Source organism: Eubalaena glacialis, chromosome 8 (genome assembly GCF_028564815.1).
Source record: "Eubalaena glacialis isolate mEubGla1 chromosome 8, mEubGla1.1.hap2.+ XY, whole genome shotgun sequence".
Lineage (NCBI taxonomy): Eukaryota > Metazoa > Chordata > Mammalia > Artiodactyla > Balaenidae > Eubalaena > Eubalaena glacialis.
This window is the reverse complement of record NC_083723.1, coordinates 62,182,288-62,199,290: the sequence shown is the minus strand read 5'-3', so window position 1 is coordinate 62,199,290 and position 17,003 is coordinate 62,182,288. Positions and strand designations below refer to the sequence as shown.

Sequence of the window (17,003 nt, the reverse complement as noted above, 5' to 3'; positions counted from 1 at the left end):
TTCTGTGCAGTATTTCTCCTTGCTAAGCACTTCTTAAGTTCTCACATTTCCTCTGATTTTGCTGCTTTAAATAACTGTTTTCTAATCCAAAGCTACAGATGTCATAAATGTAGAAGCAATCACAGTGTGACATCAACAATACTAAGAACTGTATAATATTTAAACAGAAATTTTAAATTTTTTATTTTTTTATTTAATATTTATTTTAGAGGAAAATTCTTAATTTGTATAATTAATAATAGCTCATATTTTGTATCGTTCATTTCACAATTTTCCCCTCCAGATCGACTTGTCACTCATTAAATGTTCAAGGTCTCTGTAGAAAAATTTAAATCTTACTAACAATGAATAAGCCACACTCTTAAAAACCTCATTACAACCTTAACTCTAGAAGGGAGGATATAGTTAACTATGGCTGGTTTGGGCTCCCATTTGGGAATCTGGGGGCCTAGCTCCTGAAGTACTAAAAGAGTAACTCTACAAGCCCATTTCACACATCAGTCAATTTCATGACATGAATGATGTGCAAAGCTTTCTAGCAAATGTCCAATAAAAATGTTTTCCCTCAAAACAAAAGTACGTATAAAATATACATTAAAATTTACATTTCTATTTATTCTGTCTTCTTCTCAATAGGATTTAAAGAAGCTAGGTAGTATATAATAGAATCTGCAATATTTGCATTTCAAATACTTTGGGAAAACGTGTCAAGTTATAAATAATAGATACATAATGATACAATATGCAAATAGTTTTCTAGTTTTGTTTGTAGGTATAAGTAACCTGTATTAGATTAATACATTGGTTAATACAATGGCTAAGACTAGTATGCTTTAAGATTCATAGTTGGGTGACAGACAAATATGTTAAGAAACTAAATAAATTATTGTATTTTTAAGAGATGAATATGCTTAATGCCTAAAGACAGGCACTTCATAATATCTGAGTTTATAATTATAAAACCTTTGGTATATTGCGCTATGGGAATTTCAAATATCTGTGAATTTTTAAAAATTGTATAACTTCCCCAAAGATGTGGAAAAGAGAAAAACCACCTTTTAGCTCCAAATTCAGTGAGAAATAAAAAGTTAATTGTTAAGCTTCTAATATTCAAAACTGTATTATGGATTCTGCAACAACACAAAAGGCTGAAAAAGCAAGGTCAAATAGAGAGTGATGGACTTGCTAAGTCTCTTTACTTTGTCATCCTTTATATATTAAAGGATGAATGCTCTTGAAAAGAATACAAATAGACTGAAAGTAAAAGGATGGACAATAACATTATGCAAACAGTAACCACAAGAAAACTGGATTGGCTGTACTAATATCAGACAAAAATATCTTAAAACAAAAAAAATGTTACTGGAGACAAAGAGGGACATTTTATAGCAATAAAAGTTTCAATCCATGAGGAAGATATACACCTAATAACAGCGCAAAAATACATGAAGCAAAATCTAAGAGAAACAAAGGGAAAAAAAAAACCTACTTCAACAGTAATAGTTGGGGACTTCCAATACTCCACTTTCAACATGAATAGAAAAACGGGCAGAAAATCGTCAAGGAAACAGCCAGAACAACACACTATAAACCAACTTGACCTAACAGACATCTATAGAACACTCTACCCAACAACAGCAGAATATAAATTCTTCTGAAGTGCACATGGAACATTTTCCAGGATGGACAATACATTAGACCGTAAGACAAACCTCAATAAATTTGAAAAGATAAAAATTATACAAAGTATGTTCTCTGACTGCAATAGAATGAATATATAAATCAATAGCAGAAAGAAATTTACAAATACGTGCAAATTAAACAACCTAGAAAAGCAAGGGGTCAAAGAAATGAAAATAGAAACGAGAAAATACATTGAAAAGGATTAAAATAAAGATACAACACACCAAAATTTATGGGATGCTGCTAAAGTAGTGGTTAGAGGAAAATTATAGATATATATGCCTATATTAAAAAAGAAAAGGATCCTAATATAATGAACTAATCTTTCGCCTGAAGATTGGAAAAAGAAGAACATACTAAATCTAAAGGAAGAAGGAAAGAAATTTTAAAGACTAAAGAAGACATTAATGAAATTGAGAATAGAAAAACAGTAGAGAAAAATCAATGAAACCAAAAGCTGGTTCTTTGAAAAAAATCAACAAAGGTGACATAATTCTAGGTTTGCTGAGAAAAAAAGAGAGAAGACTCACTTACTAGAATCAAAATGAAACAGGGCACACCACTACAGATCTTATTAAGGAATACTATTACAGTTGCATGCCAATACATTAGATAACATATAAAATTGAGAAATTCCTAAAAAGACACAAAGTACAAAACTGATTCAAGAAAAAGTAAGCAATCCAAATAGATTTATATCATGTGAAAAGACTGAATCGGTAAAAAAAAAAAAAAAAAAAAAAAGACACAAACATCCAAAAAGAAAAGGCCAGGTCTAGATGGCATCAATGCTCAGTTCTACCTAACATTTAAATAATACCAATTCTTCACAAACATTTCCAAAAATTAGAAAAAGATGGAATACTTCCAGACTCATTCTGTGAGCCCAGTATTATCCTGATACCAAAGCCAGAAAATGATATCACAGGAAAAAAAAGCCTATGAACCAATGTATCTTTTGAATATAGATACAAAAGTCCTCAGCAAAATACTAGCAAATCAAGTCCAGAAATACAAAGAATTATAAACCAAGACCAAGTAGGATTTATCCTAGGCATGCAAGGTTGATTCAACATCCAAAAATGAATTAAGGTAATATACTATATTAACAGAATAAAAAACAAAATCCGCATGTGCTTCTCCATAGACACAGAAAAATCACTTGAAAAAAATCTAACACATTATGATAAAAAACTAGGAATAGAAGAAGGGCACTTGCTCAACCCAATAAAGGAAATCTACAAAAAACCCCGTAGCCACAACATACCTGATGGAGAAAGACTAGATGCTTTCTCATAAGATCAGGAACAAGACAAGGATATCCACTGTCACCACTTCTATTCAACACTGTACTTGAGGTTCTAACCAGGACAACTAGGCAAGATAAATAAATAAAGATACCCAGATTGGAAAGAAAGAAGTAAAACTATGTTTATTCACAGATGACCTAATTTTTTATGTAAAAATTCTAAGAAATCCACTAAAAAACACAACAAAGTATTAACACTCGTGAACAAGTTCAGCAAGGTTTCAGGATATAAAATCAAGATGCAAAATGTGATTTTATTCTTTTTTTAAAATTCACATACCATAAAATTTACCATTTCTAAATGTAGAATTCAGTATGGGGTGCTTTTTTTTTTCTTTTTGCATATTCACGAAGTTGTATACCACAATTTTAGAACATTTTCATCACCCCAAAAAGACACCTGTATCATTAGCAGTCACTCCCGCCCATTCCCCTCTACCTCCAGCCACTGGCAATGACTAACTTTTTCGTCTCTATGGATTTACCTACTCTAGACATTTTATATAAAAACAATCATATAATATGTGGCATTTTGCCTCTGGCTTTACCATGTTTTCAAGTTTCATCCATGTTGCAGTACTTCATTCCTACTTATGGCCAAATAGTATTCCACTGGATATACCACATTTTGTTTACCCATTCATCATTTGATGGGCATTTGGGTTGTTTCCACTTTTTGCCTATTATGAATAATGCTGAAGTGGACCTTAATGAACAAATTTTTGTGTGAACATATGCTATTTCATTCACCAGGGGCAGTAGAGATAGCCCAATAGTTAAGGATGTTAGAATCTGAAGCCACCTTGCATGTGTTCAGAGTCTGGCTCTGCTACTTAATAGTATGTGACTTTGGGTAAATAGCCTAGCATATATGTGACTCAGTTTTCTTACTTGTAAAATAGGGTAATAATAATACTTATCCTGTGGGTATTGTGAGAATTAAATGATTTAATGTGGGTAATGTATTTTAAAGTGCTTAGAATAATGTCCACACATAGTAGATGCTTTCTACATTTGCTGTGTTAAAATAAGCTGGCAAGGTTATTACCTTTTCTGTTTCACAAATGAAGAAACTGGGAGTTGCCCAAAGTTTTATGGGCCTTAGGGTGGTTAATTATATTCTTAAACATGTGCAATAAATAGACTAAGAAGGAAATTATGAAAACAATTCCATTTATAATAGTTTCAAAAGAACAAATACTTAGGGATAAATTTAACAAAAACACAAAACTTATATTTTGAATATAACAAACATTGTTGAAAGAAATTAAAGACCTAAGTACTTAAATGGAAATTCATCCATGTTCATGGATCTGAAAATTTAATGTTGTTAAGTTGGCAATACTCCCCAAATTTACATGCAGATTCATCACAGCTCCTAACAGAATACCAGCTGACTCTTTTGTAAAGAATGACAAACTAATTTTAAAATTCATATGAAATTTCAGGGGACCAGAATAGCTAAACTAATCTTGAAAAAGAAGAACAAAACAGGAGGACTCACATTTTCTCATTTCAAAATTTACTATAGAGCTACAGTAATCAAGAAAGTGTAGTGGTGGCATGAGGAGAGACATAGATTGATGAATAAAATTGAGAGTCCAGAAATAAACCCATGTACCTATGGTTTTTAACTGATTTTTGAGACGGGTGCCCAGATCAGTCAATGGGGAAATGACAATCTTTTCAACAAAACTGGATATCCACGTGCAAAATAATGAAATTGGACCCTTTGGTTATACCATATACAAAGTTAATTCAAAATGGATCAAAGACCAAAATACAAGAACTAAAGCTAAAAGACTTAGGAAAAATATTGGGGTAAATCTTCATGACTGTAGATTTGGCAATGGATTTCAAGATATGACAACAAAGCACAAGCAACAAAAGATAGACAAACTGGACTTCAGCAAAATTAGCAACTTCCATGCTTCAAAGGACATTATCAAGAAAGTGAAAAGACAACCCACAGAATGGGAGAAAATAACTGCAAATCCACATGTCTGCTAAGATAATTGTATTTAGACTATACAAATAACACATACAACTCAATAACAAAAAGGCCAATGACCCAATTAAAAAATTGGCAAAGTATTTGAGTAGGTATTTCTCCAAAGAAGATATGTAAATGTTCAATAAACACATGAAAAAATGCTTGGTGTCATTAGCCGCCAGAGAAATGCAAATCAAACCACAATGAGACGTCACTTCACACCCACTAGAATGGCTAGAATCAAAATTTCAGATAAAAAAACTTTTTTTCAGATAATAACAAGCGCTGACGAGGCTGTGGATAAATTAAAACCCTCATACACTGCTGCAGGAATGTAAAACAGTGCAGCCACTTTGGAAAACAGTCTGGCTATTCCTGAAATGGTTAAACACAGAGTTACCCTATGATCCAATAACTCCACTCCTAGGTATATTTCTAAAAGAAATGAAAATGTGTCCATACAAAAACTTATACCCAGATGTTTACAGCAGCATTATTTATAATAGCCATAAGGTAAAAACAATCCAAATGTTCATCAACTGATCGATTTATATACAAAACGTGGTATGTACTTACAATGGAATATTATTCCATCACAAAAAGAGAGGAAGTACTGATACATGTTAGAACATGATGAACCTTGAAAACATTATGCTAAATGAAAGAAGTCAGTCACAAAAGACAATCTGTTATATGATTCCATTTAGATAAAATATCCTGAATAGGTAAATCTATAGAGCAGAAAGTAGATTAGTGATTGCTTATAGTTCGGAGGGTGGAGAGGGTGAAGGAGGGTATAAGGGGAGGATAGCTAGAGTATGTTATTTCTTTTCAAGGTGATAAAAATGTTCTAAAATTGACTATAGTAATGGTTGCACATATTTTTGAATATACATAAACCCATAGATCACTGTGTCCTGTAAGAAACCATTGTACACTGTAAATGAATGATTTGTATGGTATCTGAACTATATCTTAATAAAGCTATTTGAAAAAGTCTTGTATGTTCCATTTGTCTCCACTTTTATCTCTACTATATTAACATAAAGAAGTTTAGCATAAACTTTATTATCAACTTTACCACAATAGGAGCTTAGAACATGGCAATGGTTAATATTCGCCTTTAGTAGAGAGATTACAAGGCTATTATATAGGGCAAGAAGTCGTTATGTGATCTATAGTAAACACTGAAGCAAACTCCTTTATAAATATTGGTCACTTTTCTGGAAACATATCGTCTAACTGTAGTAAGTACATATTATATATTATTACATGTATTTTTTGAAAAGTTCTTCATGAAGATCTAGTTAATGTGTAAGCAACCAAAGATGGCACAGATCAATGGTAGCTTGTTGAGGTCTATCATTTTAGGAAATAACTTAATTGTGTTCTAATATTCTTTTTACAGTTTTATGGGTGAGTGCTGCTCTCCCTTCCTCTTTTACAGAGCAAACTTACCTTAGCAAACTAGATTAAGATCAACAAGGTGATAAAATAAAATTATATCCTGAACACTTATAAATGTTGCACACAATCTTTTTTTTAAAGCTGCGGGTAGTTTTACACAGGTCAGATTTATTTCTGAAAAACATAAGGAAACTTATAAGAACAAGTCACCTTTCATTTAATGTTCTTATCTGTGTGAACACAAAACAATCAGGAAGGGCTAATATTGTTTTAACTTCACAGTGTTTTCAACCATGTGTTCTTCGTCGTGGATTGAAGTGGGAGGGGAGCTACTTGCTCCTCAGAGATCTCTTTTACAGTAGCAAAACTGATTCTAAGAGATATACACAAAACTTAAGATATCATACACAAAACTTATTGAATTATTGTAGGGGTAAAATGCTAATCAGTTTATTATTTCCGGGGGTAGGGAGGGAGTGGTGCAGAAATCGTGCAGTTTGGAACTGAACTCCTTTCGGATATTTCAGATCCAGTTGTCGCTAGGATGCCTGGAAGATCCAGCAAAAGTTTCTTATGGTAATAAAGGGACCTTAAGGAGCGGATATCAGCAGGAAACAAAGAAACAAAAAAGTGACTGAGGGTCTTAAGAGCAGAAAAATAGGAGGCAACAGTCGCCTGTGCACAAAGGAAAACTGAAGAGTGCCAAGGCTGTAAAGTGACCATTTCAAAGAAGGCGGTAGGACAGGGAGGAGGTTGGTATGGGACAAGTATTAGATGCGGCCATAAAGATGCACAGGCACGCTCCACGTGTCATCCGGGAAGTTAGCCCCCCTCCTCCAAAGGCCCAGGTGGCGCCCCTGCGCCGCCTTACGCCAGCGCCCTACCTGGCCGACCTTTCCTGGCGGCCAGGAGCATCAATGCCAGCGTCAGCACCCGAACTCCGTCAGGCATCGCTACTGCCGCAGGTGGGACGAAGGCGTTGCTGATCCCTGGCCGAGGGTGCGGGCAGGAGGGTGCCACAGCACCCTCTCCGTCCTCCTATCACAGAACTCAGTCCGTTCCTGCTCGCCCTTCAGGGTTGCCGCGCATCCTCGCTCTGGGGCGCGCTGGTCTTTTCCGGGGATAACCCAGCGAGCCTGGTGGCTCCTCCCTCCCAAACCCCGCCCACCCGCCGGAAAGCCACGCCCAACTGTCCCCGAGACCGCCGTGCGCCCTGCGTGTCCTGGCTGTGGCTCCACCACCTTGGTAGTCAACAGCAGTCGCACATTCTTGGGGAAGACTCCCAGGATATAACGGCATCCCTCGTCTCGCTGTTCTAACAAATGCTTTAGGAAAACTTGGTATTCCTAGAAACTGTTCCGATGGACCTCCAATAAAAGAAGGCTTGCAAGGTTTCTGCTGGCAGGGAGAGGGCCCCTGATCATACCTGCAGATGGACTCTTCACCTGGTAATCGGGGTTGCTGGTTTGCCCCCACAGGTGCTTCTCAGAAGTTGCACCTGCCACTTTCGGCCTCAGTGTGAACGATGGAAGGAGGAAGTAGAGATTACTGCTGCGACAGTAGTAGCTCTCTTCCTCTGTCTATGTGGCAGGTTTTTCAGAAGTGAATTGGAGGGCGTTTAGACATTTTCCAAATACGTGGGCACAGTCATCATGTATTTGCTGATGATTCCCAGAGCTCTCTCAGTTGTCCAGTGGTGACCCAGTGACTCAGGAGTTTTCAACACATGGTTACATGACTCCCAGGGTTGCCCAGGGGATGGTTTCCAATCCACAGTTGTCTTTAGATGTGTGGTTGCCTCTGCAGAGGGACGGGACCTTTTTTTTTTTTCTTCTTAACTGGTTCTTCATCTTTTTACGTCTTTAAACGAAACCTCACTCTCCTAGTTTTTCTCTGGTATTCTCAGTTCTTGAGTCCTTTTATCCATCACCTGAGACTTCACCCTTAGAGCCCGTACCTGAGGGGAAAGAAGACATTGGTCAACAGATGGTAGTCCAGGAGTCCTGGTGAGCATCAGGGTTCAGGCCACAGTTCCATTTATAGATTTGGACGATTAAAGCATGGACTATGCATGGTGATAAAGACAGCAGGTGCCCAAATGTATAAAAAAGTTCTTTTAAAAATTGTTTATAGTTTGTTTGAAAGAAATTACCATTTAAAAGTTTAAAAACTGTTTCCAAACGTATGAGTATTAGTCCATCTTGGAAAAAATTTCTTTGTGCTGTGCAAAACTTGTGTTTAGCCCCCTTTTAGATGCAGAAAAGGCGTCCAATCTTCCAGGAAAAAATTGAAACATAAGTTTTTGGTGGGTGTGGAAGATGAGTTTCATCTTAAAGCCTAAATCATGGAAGAACAATTCAATGTGAGCAGGTTGAAAACCCAGAGATTTTTTAGTCTCCGTCTTTTGTTCCAGCTTATCAAAGCCCTAATAAAACTGGGACAGAAAAATAAACATCGACTTTTCTCAGTCTATTTGTGAAATCACCAGAAATAAAGTAATGGTTATAATCAGGATTAAATAATATCAAGCTTTTTTGTAAACTTATTGTCCAGCAATATCTGTAGAAATGCAGTCAACTTTTATACTTTCCTGGAGGACAACATCACTTGCCTAACTTCCAGCAAACCCTGAGCATACAATGTAAAGTATAATGTGTCTCATTTTCCCCTTCAGTTTTGGTTGATGAACACCAGTTTATGAGTTTACAATAGACTTGTAACAGAGAACAGATTTTCCTCCATATAAGTGAGTTAAGACGGAAAAAAACCTGAAAACAACTTAATTGTTTTTCAGATCTCAATAGAAAATTCATCTAAATTGGCTTGAGTCTGCAAGAATATACTGAATAAAAATTAGTTACAGGACTGTGGGAAAAACAAAAAGTAATAAAAATAATGTTTTAACATACATTATGTAGTGAGATTCATCAGAATTTGGAATAATATTCAAATTTTTAAAACTTTTTTTTAATTTTTGAAAAGTAGGATAAAGAAGGGAGGCATGGTACTCTAATTATAAATACCAGTGGTACGTGTAAAATGCAGTAAATACCACTGAGAGAGAAATAATACAGAATGTCTGTGTGGAAGATAAAATGAAGCCAAGTACAGTATAACTTGAGTGAAAGGAAACACTAATCAGGAGAAAATTTCAAAGGATAATTTCCTTGAAAAAGGAAATAACTCAGCTCTTCTCAGGTTCATTTGCAAAATTATGCTGAACTTATATGAGTAAACCCCCCAAATTCAGGGGATAGAAAGACACAGTGATTAAGTGCACAAATCCTGAGGTCAGGACACCTGGGTTCTAATCCTAGATTTGCTACCTATTTACTGACTGTGTCGCCTTGGATGGCACTCTGAACTTCATTTTTTTGTGCCATGGGAATGATGGTAATAATACCTACCCCGTAGAGTTTAAGAAACAATAGTGTATGGGGTTTCCCTGGTGGTCCAGTGGTAAAGAATCCGCCTTACAATGCAGGGGACGCAGTTCGATCCCTGGTCAGGGAACTAAGATCCCACATGCTGTGGGGCAACTAAGCCTGCTCGCCACAACTACTGAGCTTGAGCGCCTCAACTAGAGAGCCCGCGTGCCGCAAATTACAGAGCCCACGTGCCCTGGAGCCCAGGCGCCACAACTAGAGAGAAGCCCACCTGTCGCAACGAAAGATTCCCACATGCCTCAACGAAGATCCCGCGTGCCACAGCAGGACCTGACGCAGCCAAAAATAAATTAACTAAATAAATAAATAATAAGTAAAATTAAAAAAACAAACAAACAAGTGGATTCATAAGACTGGTTGTTTTAAAAAAAGAAACAATAGTGTATGTATGTGTGGGGTGGGGGTGGGGTGGAGGAGGAGGGGTCTGGAGAGAGAGCGTTGAGGTAGTGTCTGGCATAGGGTAGCTAACATGAGTATACATAATAGTTTACAGATAATAAAACCAAGGTGCAATACCACAATTATACTTGTCCTTTTATCTTGTTATTATAGAACGGTTCATCATTTCTCAGTGTTATCCTCTTACAGTGCTCAGGATAATTTGGAGTAACCTTACTGAGAAACACATGTTTATATAATATATGAATTCCTTGGCCCGTGTGTATTTTACTAAATGAGAGAGTCTGGGTCTCACCTGGATATATCTTTTTTTTTTTTTTTTCGGCAGGGGGAGAGGAGGCTTGATAGAAATGGCATTGGGGAAGAGAACAGTGTCATCAAATTAATTCTTGAGCTTCACAAATTAATGTTTTGGCTTTGGCACTGAGTTTATATTCAGGAGGCCATTGCTCCCAGACAGAGACACTAAATGGGACAGACATTTTGCCCCCACCAATAGTAAATTCCTTTTTCTTAATGAGAAGTCAGCTAGACACTTGATATATTAAAGAAAATTCACTGAAAGCATCCATTAACTGTGAATTTTATAATGTTTATTCTGGCATGCCTCTAGGAAATAACGTAAATAAGCTGAGAGAGGGGAGCTGCATGCCTGGCATGAATGCTTGTTTTAAGAATCAATCTTTTGGGACTTCCCTGGTGGCGCAGTGGATGGGAATCTGCCTGCCAATGAAGGGGACACGGGTTCGATCCCTGGTCCGGGAAGATCCCACATGCCGCAGAGCAACTAAGCCTGTGCGCCACAACTATTGAGCCCGTGCTCTAGAGCCCACGAACCACAACTACTGAGCCCGTGTGCCGCAACTACTGAAGCCTGCATGCCTAGACCCTGTGCTCCGCAACAAGAGAAGCTACCGCAAGGAGGGGCCCACACACTGCAACAAAGAGTAGCCCCTGCTTGCCACAACTAGAGAAAGCCCGTGCGCAGCAAAGAAGACCCAACACAGCCAAAAATAAATAAAATTAAATCTTAAAAAAAAAAAGAATGAATCTTTCTACATCCATGTTCATAGAAGCATTATTCACAGCAGCTAAAACATGGATGAAACACAACTGTCCACTATGGATGAATGGTAAGCAAAGTATGGTATATAGATACAGTGCAATATTATTCAGCTTTAAAAAGGAAATTCTGATACAAGCTACAAACATGGATGAAGCTTGAAGATATTATGCTAAGTGAAAGAAACCAATCACAAAAGGACAGATACTGTATGATTCCACTTACATGAGGTACCTATAGTAGTCAAGTTCACAGAGACAGAAAGTAGAATGGTGGTTGCCAGGGACTGGGGGAAGAGGACAGTGGGGAGTTATTGTTGAATGAGAACAGAGTTTCAGTTTGGGAAGATGAAAAAGTTCTGGAGGTGGATGGTAGTGATGGTTGCAGAACAATGTGAACATACTTATTGCTACTGAACTGTACACTTAAAATGGTTAAAATGGTAAATTTATGTTATGTATACTTTGTCAAAATAGAAAAAAATAAATAAAAAGAATGAGCCAAAGCAGTCTTGAGAAAAAAGAACAAAGCTGGAGGTATCATGCTCTTTGACCTTAGGCTATACTACAATGCTACAGTCATCAAAACACCATGGTACTGGCACAAAAACAGACACAAAGATCAATGAAACAGAATAGAGGGTACATGTAAAAGAATGAAATTAGTACATTTTCTCACACCAAATACAAAAACAAATTCAAAGTAGATTAGAGACCTAAATGTAAGACCTGAAACCATAAAACTCCTAGAAGAGAACATAGGCAGAACACTCTTTAACATAAATCATAGTAATATTTTTTTTGGATCTGTCACCTAAGGCAAACAAAGGCAAAATAAACAAATGGGACCTACTTAAAAGCTTTTGCACAGCAAAGGAAACCATTGGCAAAACGAAAAGACAACCTACTGAATGGGAGAAAGTATTTGCAAATGATATGATGGATAAGGGGTTAATATCCAAAATATATAAACAGCTCATGTAACTCAATATCAAAAAACCAAATAATCCGATTAAAATTTTTCCAGAGACAATATACAGGTGGCCAAAAGACACATGAAAAGATGCTCAACATCACTAATCATCAGAAAAATGCAAATCAAACCCATAATGAGATATCACCTCACACTTGTCAGAATGCCTATCATCAAAAAGTCTGCAAATAACAAGTGTTGCTAAGGATGTGAAGAAAAGGGAATCCTGTTGGTGGGAATGTAAATTGGTGCAGTCACTATGGAAAACAGTATGGAGGTTCCTCAAAAAACTAAAAATAGAGCAACAATATGAGCCAGCAATTCCACTCCTGGGTATATATCTGAAGAAAACAAAAACACTACTTTGAAAAGATACATGCACCACAATGTTCACAGCAGCATTATTTACAATTGCCAAGATATGGAAGTGACCTAAGTGTCCATCAACAGATAAATGGATAAAGAAGATGTGGTGCATGTATATATATAATTATATTATATATATAATTGAATATTACTCAGCCAAAAAATAGAATGAAATTCTGCCATTTGCAACAACATGGGTGACCTAGAGGATAATCTGCTTAGTGAAATAAGTCATAAGTGAAATAAGTCTCATGAAATAAGTCATGAGAAAGACAAATACTGTATGTTATCACTTTTAAATGTATGTGGAATTTAAAAAATAAAACAAATACTGTATGTTATCACTGTTAAATATATGTGGAATTAAAAAAAATAAATAAATGAATATAGCAGAACAGAAACAGACTCACAGATAAAGAGAACAAACTAGTGGTTACCAGTGGGGAGAAAGAAGGGGAGAGGGACAAAACAGGAACAGGGGATTAAGAGGTACAAACTACTATGTATAAAATAAATAAGCAACAAAGATATATTGTTCAGCACAGGGAAATATAGCCATTATTTTATAATAACTTTAAATGGAGTATAATCTATAAAAATACTGAATCACTTGGTGCATACCTGAAACTAATATTGTAAATCAACTATGCTTAAATTTAAAAAGTAAAATAAAATAAGATAAAATAAAAAGAATGTATCTTTCACTCATTGGCCAGAAAGAAGGCCCTTTATTTCAACATATCTCAATGTCATTGGCCCTAAGGAGGTTTCTTGAAAATGTTCAGCAGAGTAGAAATGGTTCAACCCCTGACTGAGCTTACTTTTGACATAAATTCATATAGAGGTGACAACCTGATTACATATCAGTCAACCATGCAATATCACATAGATTGCAACACGGTGACCATGTTTTACCACCTAAGCAGTTTTTCTATCTTGTAGATCAGTATATTTTACAGAAGACTGAGAAATTACTACTTTTCAAAGATTTTGTTTTTGTTATTTTTGTACAATAAAAACAACTTTATTATTTTTCTTCCAGTTTTATTGAAATATAGTTGACCTACAGCACTGTATAAGTTTAAGGTATATAGCATAGTGATGTGATTTACATACATCATGAAATGATTATCATAGTAAGTTTAGTGAACGTGCGTCATCTCACTAGATACAAAATAAAAGAAAAAAATTTTTTTTCCTTGTTTTGAGAACTCTTAGGATTTACTCTCTTAGTAACTTCCATACATAACATATAGCAGTGTTAATTATATTTATCATGTTGTACATTACATCCCTAGTACTTATTTATTCTATAACTGGAAATTTGGGGGCTTTTTGGTTTTATTTTATTATTTTTGGCTATGCGGCATGTGGGATCTTCATTCCCTGACCAGGGATTGAACCCGTGCCCCCTGTATTGGAAGCATGGATTCTTAACCACTGGACCGCCAGGAAAGTTCCTGGAAGTTTGTATTTTTGACTACCTTCATCCAATTCCTAATTCCCCCACCCCCACCTCCAGTAACCACAAATCTAATCTCTTTTTCTAAGAGTCTGTGTGTTTGTTTGTTTGAAGTATAATTGACCTACAACACTATGCTAGTTTCTGGTGCACGAAGATAAAAGCAACTTTTAAAAATCATATTTTTCATACAAAAATTAACTTGTTTCAACTTACTATCTTCCACAATGTGGTTTAAAGATTGGAATACTAAAATTCCTTTGAATGGAGTTGGAAAAGGTGTATATTTTCCCTTTCAACAGCCATCCATATATGTAAGCAATAATGTTTGCATCTGAAGTATATATTATACAATACCTTTATAATTGAAATGTCTGGCTAGTGTCATGATTATACTTAAATGTTACTTAGGTTCTTCTAGAAGCCTTAAATAAAACGTTGTAGCAGGTGATAAAGCTATGTGACATTTCTGTTTTTGTTTATATGATTTATGTTGTCATCCCTTTCTAAATCTCAAAGCATTTTGATCCTCAAAATTCTAACTTGTAATATATAATTAGTTAAATTCTTTAACTCTAGAAGGAATGCTTGGTAATATTGGAGCAGTAATTTCATTATTTATGAAATGGTTAGATTTACAAAACAATCTAATAGATGTCAGGATATTTCATTTTTGTCCAACTGTCCCAAACACCCACCCTAGTCCAATTTGAAATAAGCCAGATTTTTACAAGAGGTAAAGTCGTTTTTAAAAATAGCTTTATTGAGATGTAATTTACATAACAAAGAACTGACCGGTTTTTAGTGTATAATTCAATGAATACTAGCATATTTACAGGGCTGTACAAACATTACAACAATCTAATTTTAGAACATTTCTATCACTCTAAAGATAAACCTCATGCCAACTTATAGTCTTTTTCCATCTCCAATCTCAAGCAACAACTAATCTCGTTTCTGTCTCTACATATTTGTCTTTTTTGGATATTCCACATAAATGGATCATATATGTTCTTTTGTGACTGGTTTCTTTCACTTTTTGAGATTATCTGTATTGCAGCTTTATCAGTACCTATTCCTTTTTTTTTTTTTTTTTGGTTTTCACCCTTTATTTATTTTTTAAAGTATTGTAAAATGTATTTATTATTTAAATCACATGTAATTATAATGAAGATTATTTTAAAAGATTTATAAAAGCACTCATAATCTTACCAACTGGACACAATGGTGTTCGTTTTTCTTTCCAATCTTAATTCCTCCTTATGTATATTTTACTTTGCTGTTGGGTTCTCTACTTTTCATCCAAAGTCGTTGTATAAATGCTTCTCCATATTAGCTGCTGTCTTTGCCTGCATTGTTGTTGTTGTTTTTAATTTTTATTGGAGTATAGTTAATTTACAATGTTGTGTTAGTTTCAGGTGCACAGCAAAGTGAATCAGTTATACATATACATATATCCACTCTTTCTTAGGTTCTTTTCCAATACAGGCCATCACAGAGTAGTGACTGGAGTTCCCTGTGCTATTGTTTTAGAGGCTGCATCCCATTCTGGCTGAGGGAGATTTGTTATGGGCCAATGAAATGAACATGATTAGCAAGGGTGACTCAGGTCTGTTGTGGTCCTGTCACCCATTGGTGAATACGTAAGGCTCTGGGGGAAGCTGAACCTGGCCCCTCCCAGCTTTGGGGGACTGTATCTGCCCTTGCTGCCCTACTGGGGATGAAGCCCTCAGGGTGCTTCATAAATGTTTGTAGCTGCCAGCAGGAAATACTCTTCCTTTAAGTGGGGAGGCAAGCCAAGTATTTTCCTCTTCTCTTCAACCTTGCAAGGAGCTGTTGGTTTCTTAAATCAGTTAAGCTAGGGCACAAAGGTTTAGATTTCTCATCTCTTACAAAGGTTTCCATTTCTTCTGGAAAGGGGATTTAATTTTCCTGCTGTAGCAATTTTTCACCACAAGAATCTGCTTACTTCTTTTCCTGATACTGAAATGCCAGGCTTGGCACATTCTGGGCAGGTAGAGGGCATCCCCCTCGAGCTACATTGCCCTCTGCTCTCCACCCATTTAAATCCCATTTCACATCATTCCATGCCCTCCTTGAAACTATCCTTGGCCTTTCACCCACACCCAGGTTTCTGACATCTTAAAACATTTACTATTTGCTTATAGTCACATTCTCCTAGAGGGCAGCATGATGTCATAAACAGACCCTTGACTGGAAAGCAAGATACTTCAAATCTTGTCCCATTGCTAACCCTCTGTGTGACCTCGGCTAAGTCTTTGCACCCCCTGGGCTTTAGCTGCTCCAATCCTTATTCCTTTTTATTGGCAATATTCCATTGTATGGATATACTATATTTTGTTTATACATTCTTCAGTTGATGGACATTTTGGGTTTCCACTTTTTGGTCATTGTGAATAATGCTGCCATTAACATTTGAGTGTAAGTCTTTGGGTGTACACGTATGCTCATTATTTTGGATAGAGTTCTAGGAATGGAGTTGCTGGGTCATACTATAAGCCTGTGTTTCATTTTTAAAGAAATTTCCATATTGTTTTCTAAACAAACTTGCTTTCGGAGGGAAAGTAAATTTGTATATCATATGTGTGCTCTTAGCTTGTGTTTATTTTTCTCTGAAATAAAAATCTCTCAGAAATTTTTTTTTTTTAATAAATTTATTTATTTTTGGCTGCACTGGGTCTTCATTGGTGCTCGCAGGCTTTCTCTAGTTGCAGCAAGCAGGGGCTACTCTTCGTTGTGGTGCGCGGGCTTCTCATTGAGGTGGCTTCTCTTGTTGCGGAGCACAGGCTCTAGGCACGCAGGCTTCCGTAGTTGTGGCACGTGGGCTCAGTAGTTGTGGCTCGCAGGCTCCAGAGCGCAGGCTCAGCAGCTGTGGCGCATGG

At 36.3% G+C, this 17,003-nt stretch overlaps 1 protein-coding gene across 1 annotated transcript in view; it reads right to left on the bottom strand.

The window, feature by feature from the left end:
* VWDE (von Willebrand factor D and EGF domains) overlaps positions 1-7,343 on the bottom strand; it is an 88,988-nt gene extending 81,645 nt beyond the window's left edge. Inside the window, 1 exon segment of the mRNA XM_061198235.1 lies at positions 7,286-7,343. Coding sequence (XP_061054218.1) covers positions 7,286-7,343 — 58 coding nt within the window.
* Between the last annotated feature and the right edge of the window lie 9,660 nt (positions 7,344-17,003).